At 46.9% G+C, this 24,251-nt stretch overlaps 2 protein-coding genes across 4 annotated transcripts; both read left to right on the plus strand.

Annotated features, from left to right (window-relative positions):
* Positions 1-7,442: 7,442 nt before the first annotated feature.
* On the plus strand, positions 7,443-13,102 carry LOC100821810 (probable serine/threonine-protein kinase PBL7). Its single transcript, XM_003568701.4, has 5 exons — positions 7,443-8,067; positions 8,621-8,756; positions 11,279-11,537; positions 11,763-11,895; positions 12,284-13,102. The coding sequence occupies exons 1-5, from the start codon at positions 7,588-7,590 to the stop codon at positions 12,524-12,526; spliced, it is 1,251 nt and encodes a 416-aa protein (XP_003568749.1). The 5' UTR covers positions 7,443-7,587; the 3' UTR covers positions 12,527-13,102.
* A 266-nt stretch (positions 13,103-13,368) lies between these two features.
* Positions 13,369-17,649, plus strand: LOC106866220. 3 transcript variants are annotated; one of them, XM_024458525.1, is made up of 5 exons: positions 13,369-15,109; positions 15,205-15,829; positions 16,342-16,444; positions 16,524-16,577; positions 16,651-17,649. In XM_024458525.1, the coding sequence occupies exons 2-5, from the start codon at positions 15,224-15,226 to the stop codon at positions 17,016-17,018; spliced, it is 1,131 nt and encodes a 376-aa protein (XP_024314293.1). In that variant the 5' UTR covers positions 13,369-15,109; positions 15,205-15,223; the 3' UTR covers positions 17,019-17,649. The 3 variants fall into 3 exon arrangements, with proteins under 3 accessions (XP_024314293.1, XP_024314294.1, XP_014754748.2); XM_024458526.1 differs by having other exon boundaries at positions 15,266-15,829; XM_014899262.2 differs by having other exon boundaries at positions 13,369-15,829.
* Positions 17,650-24,251: the final 6,602 nt, after the last annotated feature.

The following is a 24,251-nucleotide window of genomic DNA, read 5'->3' on the forward strand; positions in this document are numbered from 1 at the left end:
TTACCTCAAGATCTACCACGAGTAACTGGGCGAGACTTAGGTCTTAGCTCAGGAGGATTGGGTGGACTTGTGTGTCCACGAGTCTTGTGTGACTCAGCCCCCTCAACGGAGACGTAGGATTGTGCCAACAATCTGAACTTCGGAAAACAAATCCCCGTGTCTTCAGTCCTGGTGATTTCTTTCCTCAACCTATTACTCTCTGTTGAAGTATAACCGATCCATTTGTGTTCTGTCTTCATTGCTACTGCTATAAACTTGTTCATCTTTCTTCTTTCTACTGCTACTCTAAAATTGCTAAGTGTAATCCATGTTGTTGAAGTACTGTGACTGTCTTCAGTCTTGAGTCTTCATATTTTAAAGAAAGAATTAAAACCGGTCACATTCACCCCCCCTCTGTGACGTACTCGATCTTTCAAAGAGGTTGTCGATACAGGAACTCCTTTCCAAATTCCAATGTTCTTCTTCAAGTCCGGCCATATCTCATGATCCGTTCGTGTACACCTTGCGTCGGCGTGCTGCACGAGGCCGAGGAGCTGCGGCCTCTCCTCAAGGCAAATGGTGACGGGGCGCCGCTGTGGCATGGGAGAATCAAGGCTAGGAAGGGTTGGGTCAGGAGCACTCCGTCGTGGGGACTGAGAGCGAGGACAAGCAGGGAAACACCGTTATGGGAACGAGAGCGAGCCGATAGCATCATACGGTGATAGGAATGAAGGCATAAATCCTAACAAAATCGGTCTATTTTGGTTGACCTAACTGACAGGGTCACGGGGATCGTCGAGATGGAGATCGGGGAAAGCATGCTCGATGCGTCCCCCTTCCAAGGGGGTAGGACCCCCCAACCGCCGATACGGAGGTCGGGGAGAGCATGTCTACCGGCGCCGACCTCCTCATCTAGTGATGGAGGACGGGGCACCATCGGGTGCATTTGAAAAGGTAGTTTCGGTTTGCCGACGCGGACCTTCTGCTGGACCAGCACAGTGACTTCTCCTTCTCCGACCTGACTTCCCCTCCTTCTCCAATGACTCCCCTGCCATCTTCTCGTTTATCGAACTACGCAAAGAAGGTCGACATTCCAGTCGAGAGGGTAGGTTGAAAAGTATTTATGTAATTGCATGCTCGAGTCTCAACACCATATAGATTCAGCAAATTTTTGGTCTTTACTTTCCACAAAACATGTATCTCTTCGCCTGCAAAGTTTTTTCGATTTTTCAGTTTTCTTCTCGCCCTAAAAATGCAGAGAGATTTCCTTGTATAATGAAAGAAATTATCGTTGATCATATCCTGCGAAGATTGTGATGCATCAACATCTTCTTTAGATGGTGGAAAGATCAGATCAACATGGTAAAAAATCTTAATTACCTTTAACTAAATATATATTATGAGAAGACTAGACTACGGAAAGATCGAGTACATCACAGAGGGGGGGTTAATGTGACCAGTTTTAATTCTTTCTTTAAAATGAAGACTGAAGACAGTCACAGTACTTCAACAATAGAAATCACTTACCAAATTTAGAGTAGCAGCGGAAAGAAGAAAGATGAACAAGTTTATAACAGGAGCAATGAAGACAAAACACAAATGGATCGGTTATACTTCAACAGAGAGTAAAAGTTGAGGAATGAAATCACCAGGACTGAGACACCAGGATTTGTTTTCCGAAGTTCAGATTGTTGGCACAATCCTACGTCTCCGTTGAGTGGGCTGAGTCACACAAGACTCGCGGACACACAAGTCCACCCAATCCTCCTGAGCTAAGACCTAAGTCTCGCCCAGTTACTTGTGGTAGATCTTGAGGTGATCTCCGGACCTTCACAGACTGGTTGATGGCAAATCACAAGCTTCGATTGCTCTTCAACACTGACTCCTAGTCGTCTAGGTGATGCCAACACCAAGAGTAACAAGCTTCAAGTGCTCGGCTAGAGAGGTAATCCCATTCTTCACGCTCAGTTCAGCTCTAAGGGTTTTATCAGGTGTTCTTCAAAACAACTCACTGGGGATCACCACCGAACTCCTTCAAAGTGGGTCGTCTTATATAGCCTTGGCAACGGCTGATCTAGCCGCTGTGACCCGTTGGATAAAGTGATCGCTGAGACTCCAGCTCACACTTTATCACTTTGTCTCACAACGGTTAGATTAGGTGGTCAAGCACGAAAGCGATAGATTTTCAAACACATTTGAAATCAGAGTGAAGACTTCACGCGGAAGTTTCTGTGAAGCCTGAAATGCTTCAATCTTCACTCCGACGAAAAACACTGACACAGAAAATAGTTTTCGCCTAAGCTGAACATGAAGAATAGGTTTCACCTGAACTAGCTCCACACTTCAAACCCCCCTTAATAGTACGGCGTTCCTATACTCAAGTGAAGAAAAAGCTACGGAAAGATCTATGAAGAATGCTACGCTTCATGTTCTTGACCGTTCTTCATTGAGTTTTTCATACTTCAAGCCAGTACCTGTCCTTCAATTTTTAGGGGTCATCGATGCTGGTTAAACCAACTCTTCTGAGGAACTAAAACCTGAAACACTCCGTGTAATTCATTAGTTTCTCGACCATGTTGTCATCATTCATCAAAACTCATACAGGGGCAAGGTTTCCCTTCAGAACTTCATTGATAGGCAAGTCATTTTCCTTAGAAATAGCAACTTTGCCAAGACCAATTACCTTCCCCTTACCATTGTCACCAAAAGTGATGTTCTCATGATGTTGAGGACCAAGTTCTAAAGAGCTAAATATTTTCTTCTCACCGGTCATGTGATTCGTACATCTGTAGTCCATGACCCACTCCCTTTCTCTGGATGCATATGCTTACGAAGAAAGTTAGGCTCGTTTAGGCACCCATGTCTTCATGGGTTCCTGCACGTTAGTAGAACTTGAAGAACACAAGGCATCACGGAAAATGCAATGACAAATTTTGGCACCCAAATTTGAAGTTTTGCATGTTCTGCACGCTTTATGGTTCCAGTGAAATTAGCTCTCACTTTATTATCCTTACCCATCTTCAGAATGTAAGATTCATTAACATGCAATATCGGGTAAGCACGTGAAGTATTGGAACGCTTTGAAACATCCTTGCGAGGAATCAGATTTCCCACAAATGGAGGAACCTCAGTATACTTCCCTCTTCCCTGGACAAACTTTGTAAGGGGATATTGCTCAGGGAGCCAAGCATCACCGTTGACATTGTACTTCCTCTCAAAACCGATACCATCCTTGCGTCGGCGAGGAATTTGAAGACCAAGAATCTGGTTGAAGGTTTTAGTCCCTTGGTGACACTTGAGGATACCAGCCTCAATCTGCTTCTTCAGCTTAGCATTTTCTTCAGCCAGTGAGAGATCACTAGGTGAAGGGTTAGGGACAGCAGTGCAAGATTCACCAATAGTAAAGCTAGAAGCAATATCAGGTGAATCAATTGAATCAGGGAAATCAGTTTGAGTCACAGCATGTGAAGTAGTGATTTGAGCAATGTTGTTCAATGAAGAATTGCATTTAGGACATACTTCAGAGGAATCACCGTTTTGAGGTAAGTTGACTAGCTTAGCATTGAGATCAAGATTCTCAGATTTGAGGTCCTCATGAGAATTGTTCAGATTATCATGCTCGAGTTTGATCGAAGCATAGTTAAGACTAATCTCAGCATGAGTTTTCTTCAGACCCTTATGAGCCTCTTCCATGGCCCGAAACTTAGACTTGTGTCTTTTGAGTTCATTAGCCATGTTAGTGTTCTTCTTGATCTAAGTGATAAGCAGGTGTTCTTGCTTCTCAACGATGAACTGAAGTCTTTCATATGTCATGGGTTCAGATTCTTCATTATCAGTTTCATCATTATCGCTAGAATTTACTTCTTCACTAGGAGATGATACCTTAGAGGATTTTGCCATGAAGCATGATGGTGAGGTGCGATCGTCTCCGGAGGCATCTTCAGATGAATCTACAGAGTCAAACAGTGAAGTCTTCTCTCTGGCAGATGTAATAGCTATGGCCAATCCGGCGACGCCGTCTTCAGACTCAGAGTCAGATGATTCTTAAGATGATGAAGAATCTGAGTTTCATTCACCAACATGTGCTTTAGAGTAATACTTCCCTTCTTCTTGTGAGCAGCCTTCTTTTTCCAATCCTTCTTCTTGTGACAGTCATGGTTCTTCTTGTGAGAGTGTTTCTTGAATCCTTTCTTCTCCTTGTCTTCATCAGCTTTCTTGGGACATTTAGCAATGAAGTGACATTTCTTACCACAGTTGAAGCAAGCTCTCTTGGCCATATCAGATTTCTTCCGATGAGCCGATTTCCGAAACTTGGAGGAGCTGGATTTACCTTGATGCTTCAGTTTGTTTCCAAACTTACTTCCAAACTTCTTATTGAACCCCTTCACAAATAGAGCAAACTCGTCATTGGAGTGGGATTCTTCATCAGACGAAGATGAGTTTTCAGATTCTTCACTGGAGCTGACAATCTTCTTGGATGATTTCTTAGCCTTGAGTGCAATGTTGTTCTTTTTCGAACTGGATCCCGAACCATGGATCAACCTCTTTTCTTCTTGGTCAAGCTCATATGACACAATTCTTCCAAGCACCTAGGTGGGAGTTAATTCTTTGAAATCTGGCCTATGCTTGATCAACTCACAGACAGTGGTGTACTCCATGGGAAGAGCTCGAAGAAACTTTCTGTTTTGCATCAAGTCAGTGATATTATGATCATCAAGAGTATTCAGCTCATTCGCAATGGTGCTCATGCGATCATAGAGTGAAGAAATAGTCTCATTTGGCTCAAGCATAAATCTGTCAACAAGATCAGTAACTCTAGAATCTTTGATAGTGGTTGCCCCTTCATGGACTTCAGCGAGAAGATCCCAAATCTTTTTTGCATCAACAAGGTTACTGATCTTGTTGAACTCAGCATCACTGACAGTTGAGAAGATGATATCACAAGCTTTGGCATTGGCTTGATACTTCTTCATAGAAATAACATCATATCCAGAGATGGGTCCCTGAGGAACAACAAAGCCGTTTGTGACTGCTTCCCAAGCACAAGGGTCGGTAGATATGATGTGACTCTTAATGCGATTTTTCAAAAAGCATAATTGATACTGGTAAGAACAGGTAACTTCCCTTCCTTAGACATACTTCTTCCTCAGGTGGTTAAACCAAAACAAGGAAGCCTTGCTCTGATACGAAGTGAAAGATCGAGTACGTCACAAAGGGGGGGTGAATGTGACCAGTTTTAATTCCTTCTTCAAAATATGAAGACTGAAGACAGTCACAGTACTTCAACAACATGGATTACACTTAGCAATTTTAGAGTAGCAGTAGAAAGAAGAAAGATTAACAAGTTTATAGCAGTAGCAATGAAGACAGAACACAAATGGATCGGTTATACTTCAACAGAGAGTAATAGGTTGAGGAAAGAAATCACCAGGACTGAAGACACGGGGATTTGTTTTCCGAAGTTCAGATTGTTGGCACAATCCTACGTCTCCGTTGAGGGGGCTGAGTCACACAAGACTCGTGGACACACAAGTCCACCCAATCCTCCTGAGCTAAGACCTAAGTCTCGCCCAGTTACTCGTGGTAGATCTTGAGGTAATCTCCGGACCTTCACAGACTGGTTGATGGCAAATCACAAGCTTCGATTGCTCTTCAACACTGACTCCTAGCCGTCTAGGTGATGCCAATCACTAAGAGTAACAAGCTTCAAGTGCTCGGCTAGGGAGGGGATCCCATTCTTCACGCTCAGTTCAGCTCTAAGGATTTTATCTGGTGTTCTTCAAAACAACTCACTGGGGATCACCACCGAAACCGTTCAGGGTGGGTCGTCTTATATAGCCTTGGCCACGGCTGATCTAGCCATTGTGACCCGTTGGATAAAGTGATTCCTGAGACTCCAGCTCACACTTTATCTCTTTGTCTCACAACGGTTAGATTAGGTGGTCAAGAACAAAAGCGACAGATTTTCAAACACATTTGAAATCAGAGTGAAGACTTCACGCGGAAGTTTCTGTGAAGCCTGAAATGCTTCATTCTTCACTCCGACGAAAAACACTCACACATAAAATGGTTTTCGCCTAACCTGAACATGGAGAATAGGTTTCACCTGAACCAGATCCACACTTCAAATCACACTTGATAGTACGGCGTTCCTATACTCAAGCGAAGAAAAAGCTATGGAAAGACGTATGAAGAAAGCTACGCTTCATGTTTTTCACCGTTCTTCACTAAGTCTTCATCCTTCAAGCCTGTACTTGTATTTCAATTTTTAGGGGTCATCGATGCTGGTTAAACCAACTCTTCTTAGGAACTAAAACCTGAAACACTCCGTGTAATTCATTAGTTCCTTAACCATGTTGTCATCATTCTTCAAAACCCATATAGGGGTAAGGTTTCCCTTTCAACTACTCTTGTTCAATACCCCCCCCCCCTTCCACCCGGAGCAGTACTCGATCCGTAAAAAAGCTCATGGTTAATTAGTTGCAAAGAAACTGCAAATGATCAAGGTACCATAACTCTAGAGCACGAGGGTAATTCTTGCCATCCCAGCTCGGAAGAAAGTCTTATATGATCCTCGGTGGAAGGACCCAATGGTGGATCCATCGCATGACCGTTCTATCTCCCTATGCAAAGTGATCGCACGATCGTTAGATCTACTTGTGCAAAGCGAACAAAGCGCAAAACCTGGTATATCTTGCTCGATCTTCTTGTAGGTCCAAATCTAACGGGCTTGTAATTTGGTCGTTCCACGTTATGTCATGTGAGCCTTGTTTAGCACTAGTGTTTTTAGAGTATTATCTCCTTCAAATCGAAAAATGCTAGAAACCCAAATGAGTTGTTTCGATAGACATCAATTTTGTAGGGGCCCAAATGTTAATTCCAAGATTTCCACCACAAAACATCACATTTCTTTGTAAATAAATCACTTCTCATACTAGTGTTTTGATTTTACAAGTATCGGGTGAATGCCAATTTCCTCAAATACTCAATCCATTCCACAAAACAAGATACTCCTTCCGTCCAACAAAGGATGTCTTAATTTGTCTTAATTTGGATGTATCTAGCATGACTTAGTGTATACATGCATTCAATTTTTTGTCAAAATTGATACATCCTTTGTTGAACGGAGAGAGTATATTGATTTTTCTAGCTTGTATTCCATAATATAGCTCGTTTTCTCCTGACTCGCAGATCCGGCCAATAACAGTTCGCATCATCTAGATAATCCAATATAATGGTTCGTCAACAGAATTGAGAGTTGTTGCTTTGATCAAGTTCACAAATTCAAATGAGGTGTGTTTCTGAGTATTTGCCAGTGGCACGAGTACCGTATGCTTTGTTTTTTTCGAACACGGAATGTGGTGCCGGGGCCGGGCCGCCCGATGGCCACCTATCCTGGCTCTGGATTGTGCTGTCCTCTCGCTCTCTTCACTGTCTGAAACCTCGGTTTGCGCGCATAAAAGAAAGGAGCTTCCGCCACCACGCACAGCAGCTCAACTCCCCTCCACTACGCCGCTCCCAAACCCCCAAAACCCTCGTCGCCTTCCCCCAAATCATTCTCCTCCTTCCAAATCCGCAGACCTAGGGTTCCGGAGAGCCTCCGCGGCAATGTCCGGCGCCGTCGACGACTACAAGCGCGAGGAGTCGGTGGCGCTCATTGTCATCGTCTCCCTCGCGGCGCTCTCGCTGCTCTCTCTCGTCGCCGCCTTCGCCTACTACTGCTACATCACACGCAAGGTCTCCCGCCGCCTCAACTCGCACCACCTCCCGAAGCGGTCCTCCTCCCCTCCCCCTCCGCCCCCGCTGTCGCCTCCCATGATCCCGCCGCAGGGGAAGGAAAGCCCGTCCAGCAACTCCGCCAGCGATGGCGGCGCGGCGGGAGCGCTGGTGGTCGGCACGGAGAGGGGCGTGCAGGTGTTCGGATACCGGCAGCTGCACGCGGCGACGGGCGGGTTCGGCCGCGCGCATATGGTGGGGCAGGGGAGCTTCGGGGCCGTGTACCGCGGGGTGCTCCCCGACGGGAGGAAGGTCGCGGTCAAGCTCATGGACCGCCCGGGGAAGCAGGGTGAGAAGGAGTTCGAGATGGAGGTGAGTTTGGATGGTACAGCTTGTGCATTTCGAGTACATAATGTACTGGGTCTTCTCTTGTGCTGGAGTTGGGCCTGCGAAAGAATTTACGGTCACCTGGTAATGGAGTATTCCACTAAAACCGTGACAAGAATTTACGATCGGAGGGAGTACATGGCAGTTTGTCAAGTACCCAGTTCGGTCCTCTTTTTCATTTCTTTTTCTACATAATCTCTAGGCCTTTGCCATCGTGACTGCACGACCAACATTTATCACAAAGTCAATACAACTTACAGCCGCAATGGTGAATAGGATGGTGATAAGCCACATAAAACCAAAGCTCAAATATTAGATAGCTTGTTACGCGGAACATGCCACAACCATCGGCTCCTGGTCAATGCTGTTGTAACCTCTGCACTCTTGAGTCTTGTCTGCATGGGAGTTGTTGAATTTGAGATGGAGGTTAGGGCTGTTAAGTTTTCCTAAATTCCGATATATTTAATACTAATGATGAGTGTGATTGTTATAAATTTGGAAATGTGATGTCCATTGTGGAAATGCGATCTTTTTGTAGGTTGAGCTGTTGAGTCGGCTTCGATCATCTTATTTGTTGGGCTTGATTGGCCATTGCTCTGAAGGTGGACACAGGCTACTGGTGTATGAGTTCATGGCCAACGGGTGTCTCCAGGAGCATCTACACCCAAATGCAGGTATGACCATCTTTGTAACTTCTGTTTATGTCTGTGCTTTGTGCATTTGATAGTGTGCACAGATCATTAAGGTTGTTTGATGTTGTTAGTAAAGTGCCACAACATTGAAACATCAGAATATGGGGGCCATTTGAGCAGGATCTATCTCTAGAGTTAATTGGCCGTGGGCTCTGGTTGGAAAACATTCTGATTCGAAAGCTACAATGTGGGACCTAACTGAGCAGTATTAGGCTGAGAACGTTTTTGTCGTAATACTTGTCTAGAACCCCATTTATTAGTTGACGGTAAAAGGAAACACATTTTTGTCTAACTGTAGAAGCAAAGCTTATATCTGACAGCAAGAAAAGAAGGGCAGTTATCTTGAAACTATGGAAGGCAGAATAAACGTCCTAAATCTGATGCTTATGATGTTTTGGCAGTTGACAAGTGAATAAGGCAGTTGAATGGGAATTTTATGGCTGAAGATAATGGTATACTACTCTGGTATCGACATATTGTTGCTATCTTTTGATGTTTGAATGAGTGAAAAAGCTACGGAAAGCATTTCTCACAGTAATGCTGATGCAGGATACATTATTTGCACATTTTTTCCCTACAATCTTTCGAGCGGGCACTCTCATAAAGATCACAGAACAAACCCAGGTTCGCACCACACAGAGTTTAAACGTACTTGCTGCCCACATCAGCAAGAACACTCCCAAAACCTACCAGCTAGAAGTTCACAAAGGACAAAAGATATAAGTTCAGATTACGGGCGACACCCAGTGTCGTCACAAAAACGGCTGAAACATGAGAAGAAGCAAAAGTTTGGGAATCCAGTCTCACATAGTTCAAACCCAACAACCGCCTTCCACATAGTTCACATAGTGTTGAGACCTCTTCAACATAATCTTGCCTTCCTTGAATCCTACCTCATCCGTAGCTGCTTGTGCTGGGTGATGCTTCATTGCCTCCTGTTGCAGAATGGTGGCTCCTGCACAAAGAATATCGCCATCAGTACCTGTTTGAAGCCCCGCCCAATACTTCAGAAATGAGTATGCATAGCAAATGATCTCAGCCGGCGATCTTATTAGCTTATTTTCAAAACAGGGCCTATTCCTAAGCTTCCAGATGACCCAGCACACTGTTGCCAACCCATCAATTTGCACATTTGTAGGAATATTCACATGATTATTAATCCACCAAAAGATCTGGGAAAAAAACAAGATGGTCTACTGTTAGCCCCAATGGCAAGTTAAATCGCACTCCAAGTATACTGAGCAGCAGCACAAGAGAAGAACAAATGATGAATGGTTTCAAAATCAGAGCAAAAACGACAGAAGTATCATCCTCTCAATTCCTCTTTACCATATTATCTTTGGTAGCTATAGCATTATGCCAAATCGACCACAGCCAAATTCTAAATTTCAAAGAAATTCTAGCTTTCAAAAGATGTCTAAAGGATCAGTCAGGGCCATTACTAGATAACATATTACACATGGATTTCACAGTACATTTACCACTCTTAGATCATTTGCAGATGGGTGTATCATTATCAGAATTAAGGGCCACACTGATCAACTTATTATGAAGCATGTTCATTTCAAGCTGGGGCTGATCAGCTAACCATCTTCTTAAGGATAGATTCCAACCTCTAAGAGCCAACTCATGCACAGAACAGCCTACATCATTTGAGATCTCAAAAAGCCTGGGGAATTGTTTCCTCATGGGTGGTTATGACCGCACCATGTATCTCTAAAGAAGTCAGTATGTTTCACATTCCCTCTAACCGTTTTCATCCCGTGTAAATATAAGTTTTTCAAATGGAGCATATATTTCCAAACAGAAAGAATCAGAAGCCTTGCAGTAATAGTCTTGCACACTCCTGACTCAGCCTCCAATTTCAAGCACTACTTACACATGAGGCTAATATAAAACTTGAGTGGTATACAGGGGCGGGGCTAAGATTGTGTCAATCGTTTCAAATGACACCAACAATCTTTGCAAATATCTTTATACATTAATGGTAATTGTTGTTTATTTTAGAAGTTCACGACATACAACAAAGACGTCCCTGACGCTCTTCACGGTTATCTTCGCCCCTAGTTGTATTTGTATAGAATGGATTTTCTCTATATAGTAAACTATTGCTTCAAAGGTATGTGGGCAGGTTTATCTTTTAAGCATGCAGTAGTTGGCATATTCTGGAATTTCATTTTTTTTAGGTTGAGATGGAAATTGCAGTTGGCTAAAATGTTTTCTTACCAGTTAATGTAGAAGATAATCTTTTTAATTGACACTATTTGTTAGGCCTGTTTCTTGCAGACTGAGAGTATTACAAAGCTCCCGCCTCCTGATATGAATGGCGGTCGCGTAATAGGCTATGTGATACTTCAAATTATTTATCTTTGTTTGTCTATGTAATGTGTTAGTACTTACTTTTACTCTGCAGTAAATTTTTGGCTGTGTGCATCGATTGATGCAGAGGCTTGGAGGCAGTAACGCTCTTCCTTTATCTAAAAGAGACAAAGCTTTTGATGTAGGTTCCTGTGGTGGCATCTCAAAATTGGACTGGCCTACAAGAATGAGAATAGCTCTTGAAGCAGCAAAAGGTCTGGAGTACCTTCACGAGCGTGTTAGTCCACCTGTTATACATAGGGACTTCAAGAGCAGCAATATTCTCTTGGACAAAGACTTCCATGCAAGAGTCTCAGACTTTGGTTTGGCCAAGCTTGGGTCTGACAGAGCTGGTGGTCATGTGTCAACTCGAGTTTTAGGCACACAAGGCTATGTTGCTCCAGAGTACGACCATATTTCTTTGATTTGCCTCTGAAGAAAAAAGATTACTTTAATTATATTTTTTGAATTCAAAAGATCACTTTGATTTGCAATTTTTATTTTCTCAAGCACATGCTAAGTTCATTGATCGTCAGTGTAAGTTTCATACTGATAGGTGCAATCCTTTTTTGTCTTTTACCTGACTGATTATATTGTCTAATATGTGTGCACGGACTACAAACTCTGTAGATATGCGTTGACTGGGCATTTGACAACCAAATCAGATGTGTACAGTTACGGGGTTGTGCTTCTGGAATTGCTTACTGGCAGGGTACCAGTTGATATGAAGAGGCCTCCCGGAGAAGGTGTTTTAGTTAACTGGGTAAGCATAGCTGACAGAGTTGGACCAATATGGCTTTAATTTGAATCGTTTTATTCTTCAATGTTGAAGCATTAGTTAATTGAATAATATAGATGTTGGTCTAAAAGTGACATTAGAACACTTAGTCCTTCAGTCACTAAAGTTGTGAGGTGTGGCGTCCAAGTGGGAAGTGAATATGTGCTAATGTATATCTACTTGACGAATCCCTCTAAAGAAACGTACATGTACTCCATTGTATGGTTTTCGTATGCTGATATGTCTTAATTTGGATCCATCTGCCTCTCTCCTCTTGTACTTAATAGGGAAATTTCAGATTGTATGGTATATTTTAGAGAATGTTTTCTGAACATTAGATATACTTAACCTGTCACTTATTGCATCAATGCAGGCATTGCCTATGCTCACTGATCGTGAGAAAGTTGTGCAGCTCTTGGATAAATCACTGGAAGGGCAATATTCACTGAAAGATGCTGTTCAAGTGGCTGCTATTGCTGCCATGTGTGTTCAACCAGAGGCTGACTATAGGCCACTAATGGCTGATGTAGTCCAATCGTTGGTTCCACTCGTCAAGAACCGTTCTACTTCTAAAACATGCAACCCTAATGCACAATCGTCGAGGCCATTGGACTAGGGAATTGAGTGCTTAATCTCAAGTTTGATGGGTCTTTCCTGGAACTTTTCATCTAGTAATTAACCACGTCTTCTGAGATGAGGGGATCATTCATCAGTATGCTGTTTGACACGATCTCTTCCAAGTGCTAGTTTTTCCTGAATCTGGAACGTGCATGGTAAGCAACTACTAGGTTATAATTTAGCTGTTGATTTAGTGATGGTCCTGATAACCAGTTGGAGTTTGAAGGGAAGTTCTCAAGGCATGTGCAACTAATGATGATGGTAGGTGGTGGGACCTAGTCCCTGTTGTTGTGGGAAGTCCATCATTAGATCCTAGTGTTGTTTTGAGCTGGCAGAATTTCCATGTGCTGCTTAATTTTATTTTGGTTGGACAACTATGCTAGGTGTCTGATGAACTATCTTCAGGGTCTAAACTCTTAGACTAAGAACATCGATCTCGTCGCTGCAGCCTAAAAGTGTCTTTGGTGCATTTTGTATATTGTAGTAGGTTTCTGGAACTTCTATCAAAAGTCCTCGGCTGGTTAAGTATGTACTTATCCGATCATTTCTGACTATTCAGTCTTCTTTAAGCTTACATATCTTATCTGCTTCAGTGAAGATCAGTTTCCATTCTGCATTTGGCAAGAACGAGAAATTGGTGCTATAAGGCGGCAGTATGGTTGTGATGTTCAGGTGTATTCAAGTTTTCAACACGAAACCATTTCGTTGGGCTGTTGCAAATACCGGCAAGCCTGACATTATTTATTCAATCTTTCTGTGGATCGTCGTGGTGGTGTCACGACAGATGTCATAGGATGGCTTAACTTGGGGCTGATGGACGATGGAGGATCCAGAGGAGGGAGGACGTGAAGAGAAACACGCACAAGTAGCACAAGCACACACGGATTTATCCAGGTTCGGAGTCCTCTTGCTTAGGTAAAATTTTTACTCCTGTTTTGTTGTATTAGCCGAGATAGAAAATCTCTACAATGGCGTTCGTTGAGTTGTATTCTTGAAGAAAAAGAAAAAGAAGAAGGAAGAGAAACCCTAAAGGTCTAAGTGCAACCTCCTGTTTCTACAGAGGGGTAACGTTTTATTTATAGGCCGCTCATATCACACTAACATGTGGGCCGAGTCTAACGCCATCTTCTTTGGGCCCTGCCGAGCACGTGGCTTGGTTCCCTCCGGATGGCACTGTGGGGGACAATACAACTTTACTTTTCCCTGACACCCTGCAGAAAGTATCGCTATCCTCTGCCGGCTTCCGTCAGAAATTCTCTTTCGGTGCTTCCTCTCTGTAGTTGCCTGGCATCGGTACGTAAGCGCTGACCGCTTTTTCTGAGATGATGATGGCGCTGCTTTACTTTGCAAGACCGTTGAGAGATCTTGGCTATCGCTGAGATCAAGGTGCTCGTCCTTATCCTGCAAACTCATAAGACAAAATAGCCATGCCGGCATACGTCTGGGATGTCGGCTTAGTGTTAATTTGACTTCACAATGCCAGCATATATAACTATGCTGGCCTTGCTTCCGTCATCTCGGCTAGAGTTGTGTCGTCATGATCCTACCCAGGGTCATCCCCCCGACACTAGTCCCCGAAGTTGTTGCGGTCCGACAGAGAAGAATGTCGGGTCACGACAGTTTCCCATAGACAGGCCACCAAAGCCTACTTGGGCTTAGCCGACAAAGATGCCGAGACAACCCTAGGTTCTCCTAGCCGAGATCAATCCATTCCGACATTCCGGATCGGCGTGCTTATCCAGCCCTTAGCCGAGATTTTTTCTCCTCCATGGCCGACAGTTGAAAACTTACTACTGCCGATATAGATGCCACCTGTGACTCGGATAATACACTCCTTTAAACTAACGGGAGGATAAGGTAGGAGTTACTGCCATTGCGCTTTTTGAGGCGAGTGCGCCATCCCATTGGACAGTAAAGCCGACAGAGCCATTAAGGGGAGAATTTCGGTTCCCACACATACACTTATCCTCCCGATCTTGCAGGGTTCTCGGCGGCACGCCGCGCAGTAACCAAGCGTGCGCTTTGATGGGAATAACTGCCCCAAATCGTGCGCAATTTTCCCGTTAGCCACTAAGGTGGTGGGCACGGGGAACCCGCACCGCATTACTGCGCCACGGGTATAAGTAACAGGGGAGGGCGAGGGCAGAAAACCCTTCGCACTCCTCGCACTCTTTGTCCTCCTCTGTTCTCCTGCTCCTCGCGCACTCCGCCGCCACTTGCTAGCTCCGAGCTTCCCCACCGCTGCGGTTTCTTGCCTCCGAGCTCGCTGCCGTCGGTTCGCTCGCACCCATTTGGGTCTCCGCCGCATTAGCTTGCTAGCTCGAGCCTCGCGCAAGCACCATCTTCATCGAATCCTCCAAACCCTAGATCTGTTCTCCATCCATGGCGTCTTCTTCTCGCAACCCCGCCGTCGACTCTGTTGCTCAGCAGGCTGAAGAGAGGGCCAGCTTCGAGCGAGCCGGCTGGGAGGGCTCGGACGTCACTCCGGCGGACATCCAGTGGCTCCGCTGCTCCCGGCGGATCCCGGAAGACGTTGAGTGCCGGATTCCCGGCGGCGAGACCGTGCCAACTCCAGATGCTGGTGAGCGCGTTGTCTTTCTTGCTCACTTTGAGCGCGGTTTTGCACTTCTTACTAGTGATTTTCTTAGGAATTTACTAGATTTCTTTGGCCTCCAGCCGCACCACCTTTCGGCGAATGACATTCTTACTCTCTCGGCATTCGTCACTTGCTGCGAAGGCTATCTCGGCCTTTGGCCCTCCATCGACCTGTGGTCTTGTTACTTCATGTTCCGGCCACAGGTTCTTCCTGATAAGGACAATCCCGACGCCGCGAAACCGAAGACCCAATGCGGCGCCACCACTGTCATTCCTCGTCGGGGTTCCGCCTTCCCCCGGATTCAGGGTCTTGAGTCATGTAAAAAATGGCTCAAGACCTTTTTCTATGTTAAAAATTGCTCTGAAGCCGACAAGATCAATCTGCCGGGATTTGAAGTCGGCCCCTTGGAGGAGAAGAGAAACTGGTCTTACGACCCGAAGGAGGGCCTCCCGGAGGTCAACGAGATCCACGCCGCCATCCTCGAGCTCAAGGGTTCCCCTCCGGACGACCAGCGGGCACAGCTGGGGGTTACTGGGCCAGTTCGTAACGGACTGGAATGGCGCTGACAGTTACAAGGTGACCTCCAGCACCCTCCAGGCGACTCCAGAATCGGTGGGACCTCCACCTGCGGCGACTCCAGAATCGGTGGCCACCCGGATGTACCAAGCAAGGGTGGCCTTGTTTGAGGCCAGCCGATCTTCCGAGGTATGAAGAATTCCTTAAAATATTTTTCTTTCAATTCCAGTATAGTACCCATACTCCTAGTCCCCAAGGTTTAGGGCGAGTAAGAATTAGTCGGCCTGAAGCTTATCCCCTTAAAATTTCAAACACTCTGCAACACTTAGAAATGTCAAACACTTATTCACCGAGACTCAGGCCGGGTTTAGGATAGTCGGCTTGAAGCTTTGGAAGCTTCAAACACTTATTCCCCAAGATTCAGGCCGGGTTTAGGATAGTCGGCTTGAAGCTTTGGAAGCTTCAAACACTTATTCCCCAAGATTCAGGTCGGGTTTAGAATAGTCGGCCTGAAACTTAAGAAGCTTCAAACACTTATTCCTCGAGATTCGGGCTGGGTTTAGAATAGTCGGCCTGAAACTTTAGAAGCTTTAAACACTTATTCCCCGAGATTCAGGCCGGATTTAGAATAGTCAGCCTGAAGCTTGTAATTGCCGACTTCTTTACTGTACCAAACTTACCAGCGAATTGTTGCTTTGCAGTCTTGCATGAACAAACGCACCGCTACCTTCAAGACTTTGCTTGCAAAGTACAAGAAGCTGGAGGCGGAGCACGAGACTCTGAAGGCTGACCGCAAGAGCCAAAGTAAGTATATTTTATCGGAATAAGATCTTTGTCCGAGTATCAATGTTCTACAAAGACTAACACTTGTTCTTGTTCACAGCCGGGGACACCGCTCAAGTGGCGGAGCTGCTAAAGCGCGTCGCCGAGGTCCAAGGTAACACTTCATCCCTATTCCAGGTTTCATCCATATTAGATGTCAGCCTTTGTAATATATGTCTGCTAAACAGATGAGAAGACTTGGCTGGCCGAGCAGCATCAGGAGGAAATAACCCGGCTGCAGGCGCAGATTGCGGCGCAGGCCGAGGCGCACCAAACCGAGGTGGGTCAACTCACCTCGGCCCTCTCTTCCCAGGCCGATGAAAAGATCCGCCTGGAAAGTGAGGTGAAAAAGTGCAAGGGTCTAGTTTCCCAACTCGAGACCCGCGCCACTGCCGCCGAGTTGGAAGATGCCGAGAAGACCCAGTTGTTCAAGGTCGTCCGGCACGAACTCATCAGAATTCTTCCCTCAATCCCTCGAGGGTGCCCAAGAGGCCGTGAGGACGGCCCGCCGAAAGAGGGATTCGGCAGCAGTAGCAGGGGTGCCGTACGAGTATGACTTGGTGGACTACCTGGTGAGCATTGCGAGCCAGGTCAAGCCACTCAAGTCATTCGGCATCAACATGCTGAATGCCGGCATCCAGACCTTTCGCGCGCTGTGGTCGGGAGAAGAAGCTCCGACGGACATCCCGGAGTTGGTCAAGCGCTTGCTGGAGGTTGAGTCTCGGCTGAGTGACTGGCGGGAGTCGGCCGCGCGCATCGGCGCCGACGAGGCATTGTCGTTCGTACTGTCCTGGTACGACGGCATCAACCTCGACGTGCTGCAGTCGATGCGTGTCGGCTCCCCCTATCTCACTGATCCCGAGTTGGTCGCCAAGCGCAAGGAGCGGGCTTACTCCTTCATCCAGTATGCCGATGTGCATACGTTTGTGGAAGGCCCGCCATCCGATGCCAAAGCCGAGATGACCAACGGGGGCGAAGAAGCAGCGGACGAGGAAGCTGTTGTGGAGTCGGCCTCAACCGCGACGGATGAGCCGAGTTCCGGCGCCAACAACCCCTCCGTCTCTTCTTAGCTAAGTTAGAAAAAGCTTTAGAAAAGATCCTCGGAATGCCAGGTGCAAATGTAGCTGGAATACTTTTGTTTGTAAGACATCTTGTTTTTACTTTAATTAAGTCTTTTGCTTATTGAATTCCCGACCGAGTCCCCGAGTTCATTTTTTTCTCTTAGTGCAATTTTACGACTTTGGTTCTTTTGTCTGCCTTGCCGGCGTTCGACGTATGAATCGCAAAGTGATAAAACCACCATTTCGAAAAAAGTGACTCGACAAATTCGCTCGGCAATAACCGAGTTAAGAAAGAAATGCCGAGTTAAGATAAGGTGCATCTCGGATCGCTTCATTGCTTGTTTCTGCAGTCGCTTTTCATGTGTTCGGTTATTTTATACCCGTCTCTAGCTTGCCATGAAGCCGGGTTGCGGACAGCAGCGAAGTCATGAGGGGATTTTCAACACCGACGCACTACTAGACCGACATAAGATTACGCAACTAAGCCACGCCGACATAAGAAAGATAAATGCAATTCAGCCCTTAAATGATATGGAAGTCCTCGAGTTTCTTTTAAGAACTCAGCGGATAATTTCATTGTCTTAAAACATTCAGCATATGGAAAAAACGATACAAATACTCAGCTCTCAAGTATAGAACGGACGAAGCAAAGCTACGTTCCATGGCCTCTTGGTCTCCTCGCCTGACCGGTTCATCCTGTTCGCCTTAGGGTCTTGTGCATCTATAAGATAATAGGAATCATTGTGGAGCGCTTTGCTCACAATAAAGGGTCCTTCCCATGGAGGTGATAGTTGGTGCATGCCGGCTGTGCATTGCACAAGTCGGAGGACAAGGTCTCCTTCCCAAAAAACTCGTGGGCTGACCTTTCGGCTGTGATAACGCGTTAGGTGTTGTTGATAGATGGCCGACTGAGATAAAACCAATTCTCGTGCTTATTCAAGCAAATCGACATCATTTTCTCGGGCCTCTTTTACCTCGGCTTCCGTATACATGGTTACTCATGGAAAGTCATGTTTAATGTCGGCTGGTAGGACAGCTTCCGCCCCGTATATGAGGAAGAATGGCGTGTAGCCTGTAGAGCAATTGGGAGTCGTCCTGAGACTCCATAGCACGGCTGGGAGTTCGTCCAGCCAGCATCCTGGAGTACGTTCCAATGGCTCAATTAGCCGAGGTTTTATGCCGGCTAAAACCATGTCGTTTGCTCTTTCAACTTGTCCATTGGATTGAGGATGTGCTACGGAAGCGACAACCAGCCGGATTTTCTTCTCCGCACAGAATCGTGCGAAAGGTCCCTCCGCAAAATTCGTTCCATTATCCGTGATGATACTGTGCGGGTACCCATATCTCAAGATGATATCCTTCAGAAATGACACCGCGGTTTTGCCGTCACGCTTTTTTATCGACTTCACCTCAATCCATTTGGTGAACTTATCGACCATAACTAGGATATGCGTCATGCCTCCTCGCGCCCGGTTGAACGGTCCCACCATATCCAAACACCAAACAGCAAACGGTCAAGTGATTGGAATAGTTTTGAGTTCGGATGCCGGCATATGAATCTTGCTAGCATATCTCTAGCAGCCGTTACATTTCTGACTATATCTTCTGCTTCCTGCAGTGCACTCGGCCAGTAAAAACCATGTCGGAAAGCTTTGCCCACTAGCGTTCTCGAAAACGCGTGATGACCACACTCCCCCTGATGAATATCCCGGAGTATTTCTTGCCCTTCTTCCGGCTCAACGCATCGATGTAGGACGTTAGTGACGCTCCTCTTGTAAAGCTCGCCATTGATGATGGTGTACGCCTTCGCCCTTCTCTGAATTTGTCTTACCGACACTTCCTCTTCCGGGAGATTCCCATCTTTGAGATAAGACATTATCGGTTGCGCCCAAGCCGGCACAGGACGAGCAGTGAAGATCGGCTCCTCCGGTACATCTATATCCATTGGCTCAATCGCCATTGCTTCTGCCGAATTAAGGCACTCAATCCCCGGGTTACTGGAACTGTTGCCACTGTCAATGTCCATGGGGGTGTCGTCGGCCTCTGAGCTCGCTAGGATAAATATAGACTCTGATTCTGGTGATGGCTTGATGGATGGTTTGCGTAAATGCTCTAACGCCACACCAGCCGGAATAGCCTGTCGTGTGGAGCCGAGTTTCGACAATGTGTCGGCTGCCTCATTTTCTGCCTGAGGTATGTGGTGAAATTCACACCCTTCGAAGCGGCCACTGATCTTCTAAACATGGAACCGATATAGCGCCATGTTGGCGTCCAATGCATCCCAGTTACCGGAAGTTTGTTGGACGACCAGATCGGAATCACCAAAGGATTGAATCCGGCGGACCCCAATTTCTTTCGCCATATTCAGTCCGTGCACAAGTGCCTCATACTCCGCAACATTGTTGGATGCTGCGAAGTGAATTTGCAATACGTACTTAAGTTGGTCGCGCTTTGGCGAGGTCAGGACTGTGCCGGCACCAAGCCCACTTTTCATCTTAGAGCCGTTAAAATGCATTTTCCAATAGTTAATTTCCGGGGGCGGTGGTTCATACTCCATCTCGGCCCAATCCACCAGGAAATCCTCAAGAGCCTAAGATTTCACGGCATCCCGTCTGTCGTACTGCAGCGCATAGGGTGCCAACTCGACAGCCCATTTTGCGACTCGGCCGCTCGCGTCTTTGTTACTCATGATTTCTGAGACGGGCGCTTCACATATAACTCGAATCTGATGTGCCTCAAAGTAATGCTTTAGCTTCTTTGCCGTCATATATACGCCGTACGCCATTTTCTGGTAATGGGGATAATTCTGCTTGGACGACGATAACACCTCGCTCAAGTAATATACTGGCCTCTGCACCGATTTGCCGTTTTCATCCCTTTCCACTACGATCACGGCACTAACGACTCGGTTCGTTGCTGCTATGTATAACAACATAGGCTCTTTCTCCATCGGCGAAGCAAATATTGGTGCCGTAGCAATCATCTTCTTCAACTCTTGAAAAGCTAGGTCTGCCTGTGGCGTCCACACAAATTTGTCGGTTTTCTTCATCAGCTGATATAAGGGCATAGCCTTTTCACCTAGCTGACTAACGAAACGACTTAGCGATGCTAGGCATCCAGTGAACTTCTGCACATCTTTGAGGCACTTCGGCAATTTCATAATTTCTATAGCGGCAATTTTCACATGGTTCATTTCTATACCTCGACTTGATACCAGGAACCCAAGCAATTTTCCTACCGGCACACCGAATGTGCATTTGGCCGGGTTCAGTTTCATTCGGAATCTCCTCAGATTTGCGAATGTTTCCCTGATATCATCCAGGAGCGTGGCGCTTTCCTTGGTTTTTATGACGACATCATCGACATATACTTGCACATTTTTGCCGAGTTGATCATGCAAGCATTTCTGCATGCACCTTTGATAAGTGGCCCCTGCATTTCTCAAACCGAACGGCATAGTGCGATAGCAATAAGCCCCGAACAGGGTGATAAATGATGTCTTTATTTAATCATTAGGATTCAGTGGTATCTGGTGAAAACCAGAGTACGCGTCTACAAAAGACAGCAACTCACACCCGGCAATGGAGTCGATCACTTGATCGATCCGAGGTAACGGGAATGGATCTTTGGGACCTGCCTTGTTTAGGCTGGTGTAGTCGATACACATGCGCCACACCTTGGCAGCAGTTGGGTCGTCTTTCTTCTTCTCGACCATGACCGGGTTTGCCAGCCAGTCGGGATGCAACACTTCCATGATAAAGCCAGCAGCTAGAAGCCGGGATACCTCTTCCTTTTGTCGTCAGCGAAGCGTCGAAGGGGCTGCTTCACCGGTCTTGCGTCTGGTCTGACATGCAATGAGTGCTCAGCCAACTCCCTCGGCACACCTGGCAGGTCTTGAGTTGACCATGCGAAGATATCCCGATTCTCACGGAGGAAGCTGCTGAGCTCGTCTTCCTATTTCTCTCCCAGGGCAGCACCAATGATGACGGTGTGGTCCGGGAACTCGCTGTCAACCTGTACCTTCTTTGTCTCTTTGGCTGCCTGAAAGGCCACACTTCCATGGGGATTGGTCATAGCCGGCAGGCCAATTTGTGCCGCCTGAGCCATCGCAACAGCGTCTTGTAACTTCTTTTTCTCGCCAGCGATGACCAGTGACTCGGCCAAAACAGACCCGGCCGCTGCACATTCCATTGAGCGTTTGTAGTTGCCAGTGATAGTTATGGTACCATTTGGTCCCGGCATCTTCATCTTCAAATAACCAATGTGAGTAGTAGCCATGAACTTGACGAGTGTCAGTCTGCCAAGCAGCGCATGGTACGGACTGCTAAGGTCCACCACCTCGAACACTAAGTTTTCGGTCTGACAGTTCTCCCTGGTGCCGAATAAGACGTCCACTCGGATCTTGCCTACCGGGGCACAAGACACTCCCGGCATAATATCGTGAAAGGTAGTCCGGCTGGACTCAAGCATGTTATCAGTAGTGCCAAGCTTAAGCATCGTGTCTCGGTACAGGATATTGATGCTGCTCCTATTATCAATGAGAACCCGAGTGAACTTGACGTTAATGTCAGGCCCGATGAGTGTCGGGTCGACCACCAGGCATATCCGCCAGGGTTGGGCATAACCTTGGGATGGTCTGCCCGGTTCCAGTTGATCTCCTGCTCCGACCAATACATGAATTTTGGAATGGCCGGCATAACAGCATTGACCTCCATCTGTCGCCTGCGCTGACTTTGCTTGTCAGTGGGCTCAGTGATGAAAATCATGTAGCTCTGGTGATGCTCCTTGTACTCATTTCTCCCGGCATACCCCAGGGTTTCTTGTTCTTCCACCTGGTTGACTGCATTGTTTGCCTGAGGGGGTCCCTGGATCTATGCGTTTGCGCCTGTGAGCGGTGGAGGAGGGGGTAACCGACTTGCTTCGCCCTTCTCGGCCCGCTGCATCCAGCTGCATTACCGCGTTGTGTGGTTCGCCAGCTTATTGGGGTTAGTCGTGTGAAAACGACAAGGCTAATCCAACATCACCTCGAACGTATACTTCGTCTTATCCTGCCAAGGCTTCTTTTGTTCTCTCTTCTTGACCCATTGCTAATTTCCTGTTTTCTGACGCTGGCTGGAGCCGGCATCAGGTTGATCCTGAATTGCGGCGACATGGGCTGGCCCGTACCGATATTCCGGCCTATCATTTCTTCTCTTGTTGCGATGATCTTGATGATCGTTCCTCCGGAATGCCCCGGCAGGATTGTATGTCGGCTGCTCCCTTTGTGGTTCTGCCGGCATCAGCAATGGCTGAGTCGGATCGCCAAGCGCATACATGTCAGCGATTCTGATCATCTCAGATAGAGTGGCCGGCATCTCTCTTTGCAGCTTCTGCCACAGCATGTTGCCGTGTCGGCATCCTTGAGCAAACCACGCTATGGCTTGTGATTCCACTATCCCTTCACAGGAATTGCGGAGGTTGTTCTACCTGGTCAGGTAATCCCGGTCAGTCTCGTTGTCTCTTTGCTTGCACATGGACAACTGTTGAGAACGATTTGGCCTCTTGTAAGTGCTAGTGAAATTGCTGACAAAAGCTTCCTCAAAGACTATCCAGCAATTGATGTTGCCTTCCGGTAAGTTGTTCAGCCATATCTTTGCCGGTCCTACCAGCATTTGGGGTACATAACGTACAACCCATCTGCGGTTGCCGTCTGCCACGCTCATCGCCGTGACATAGTCTTCCAGCCAATCTTCCGGCTTAGTGCTGCCGTCATACGTTCTCGTACCCCTGGGCAGCTAGAAACCCGGGGCTGGTCTCTCCCTCATGATCCGATGCGCAAAGCAACGTGATCCCAGAGGGCCTTGCTCCTCTAGAAGTTCGGACAAATAAATTCTGTCAAGCCGATGTCGGGCATCCAGAGGTGATACTTGTCTGTTCCCAACTCGGGCTCCGAGCGGGCCGAGGTTGTCACTCTCTCGCCTGATATAACCCTCGTCGCCCATAGCTGAGTACCCGTCATCGTAACGATCATACCGGCGATCTTCACCTCCATAGGGGGGGGGGGGGAGGTTGCGCCTGACACCCTGCTGTACTGCAGCAGTATTGGGTGCTGGACCCCGAGGTCGGTGTCCATGATCAAACGAGTAACGTTCTTGCTGATCTCGGCGATTGTCACCGGGACGCAGGCCGCTTTGGCTGTCATCAACCCTTCTGACTATCTGTTTCTCTGCCAGAGCCGGGTCATAACGCTCCAGCTGCTTATTCCGGCCAGAGTTTACGCTTTTGTCCCGTTTGCCACCAGGTGAGGACGCTTGCTTGTCAACGCAGCCACCGGCATCTGCAGCCGAGTGAATAACCTGAGACGCGTCGGGTTTGCCGTGCATTCTCATATACGCCTCATTCTGCTCGTTAGCTGTTTTGAGCAGCTCTTTCACGCGCAGCTACTGCTGCCGAAGTGCCTCTCCCGTAAGATTCGGCAACTCCTCAGCCGCAGCCTCGGCAACCTTGAGATTTTTGACAGGGGTATTGTATTTCGGCTTCAGTGCCGAGGCAAAACTTGCCGACGCTGCTGGTGCACCCCTGCCATCTCTTGTCATCTCGGCATTCAAGTTCTTACCATGATTACGCACCTCCCCAACTCGGCTAGGGTTAGTAAACGCAGTAGAACTAAGACCATGGGATTTGTTATACTCACGGAGCGAGTTGTCGAGCGTGAGCAACATCGACTACTTCCTTCAGCAGCTTCTGTC

Source organism: Brachypodium distachyon, chromosome 2 (genome assembly GCF_000005505.3).
Source record: "Brachypodium distachyon strain Bd21 chromosome 2, Brachypodium_distachyon_v3.0, whole genome shotgun sequence".
Taxonomy (NCBI): Eukaryota; Viridiplantae; Streptophyta; class Magnoliopsida; order Poales; family Poaceae; genus Brachypodium; species Brachypodium distachyon.

Excerpts from the sequence above, each read along its gene's own strand:
- LOC100821810 (XM_003568701.4), top strand. The coding sequence starts at position 7,588 with ATGTCCGGCGCCGTCGACGACTACAAGCGCGAGGAGTCGGTGGCGCTC. Across the intron at positions 8,757-11,278 it reads GCATCTACACCCAAATGCAG|GTTCCTGTGGTGGCATCTCA; the intron begins GTATGACCATCT and ends CTTTTGATGTAG. Across the intron at positions 11,896-12,283 it reads AAGGTGTTTTAGTTAACTGG|GCATTGCCTATGCTCACTGA; the intron begins GTAAGCATAGCT and ends GCATCAATGCAG.
- LOC106866220 (XM_014899262.2), top strand. The coding sequence starts at position 15,224 with ATGACATTCTTACTCTCTCGGCATTCGTCACTTGCTGCGAAGGCTATC. Across the intron at positions 16,445-16,523 it reads GGCTGACCGCAAGAGCCAAA|CCGGGGACACCGCTCAAGTG; the intron begins GTAAGTATATTT and ends TCTTGTTCACAG. Across the intron at positions 16,578-16,650 it reads GCGCGTCGCCGAGGTCCAAG|ATGAGAAGACTTGGCTGGCC; the intron begins GTAACACTTCAT and ends TCTGCTAAACAG.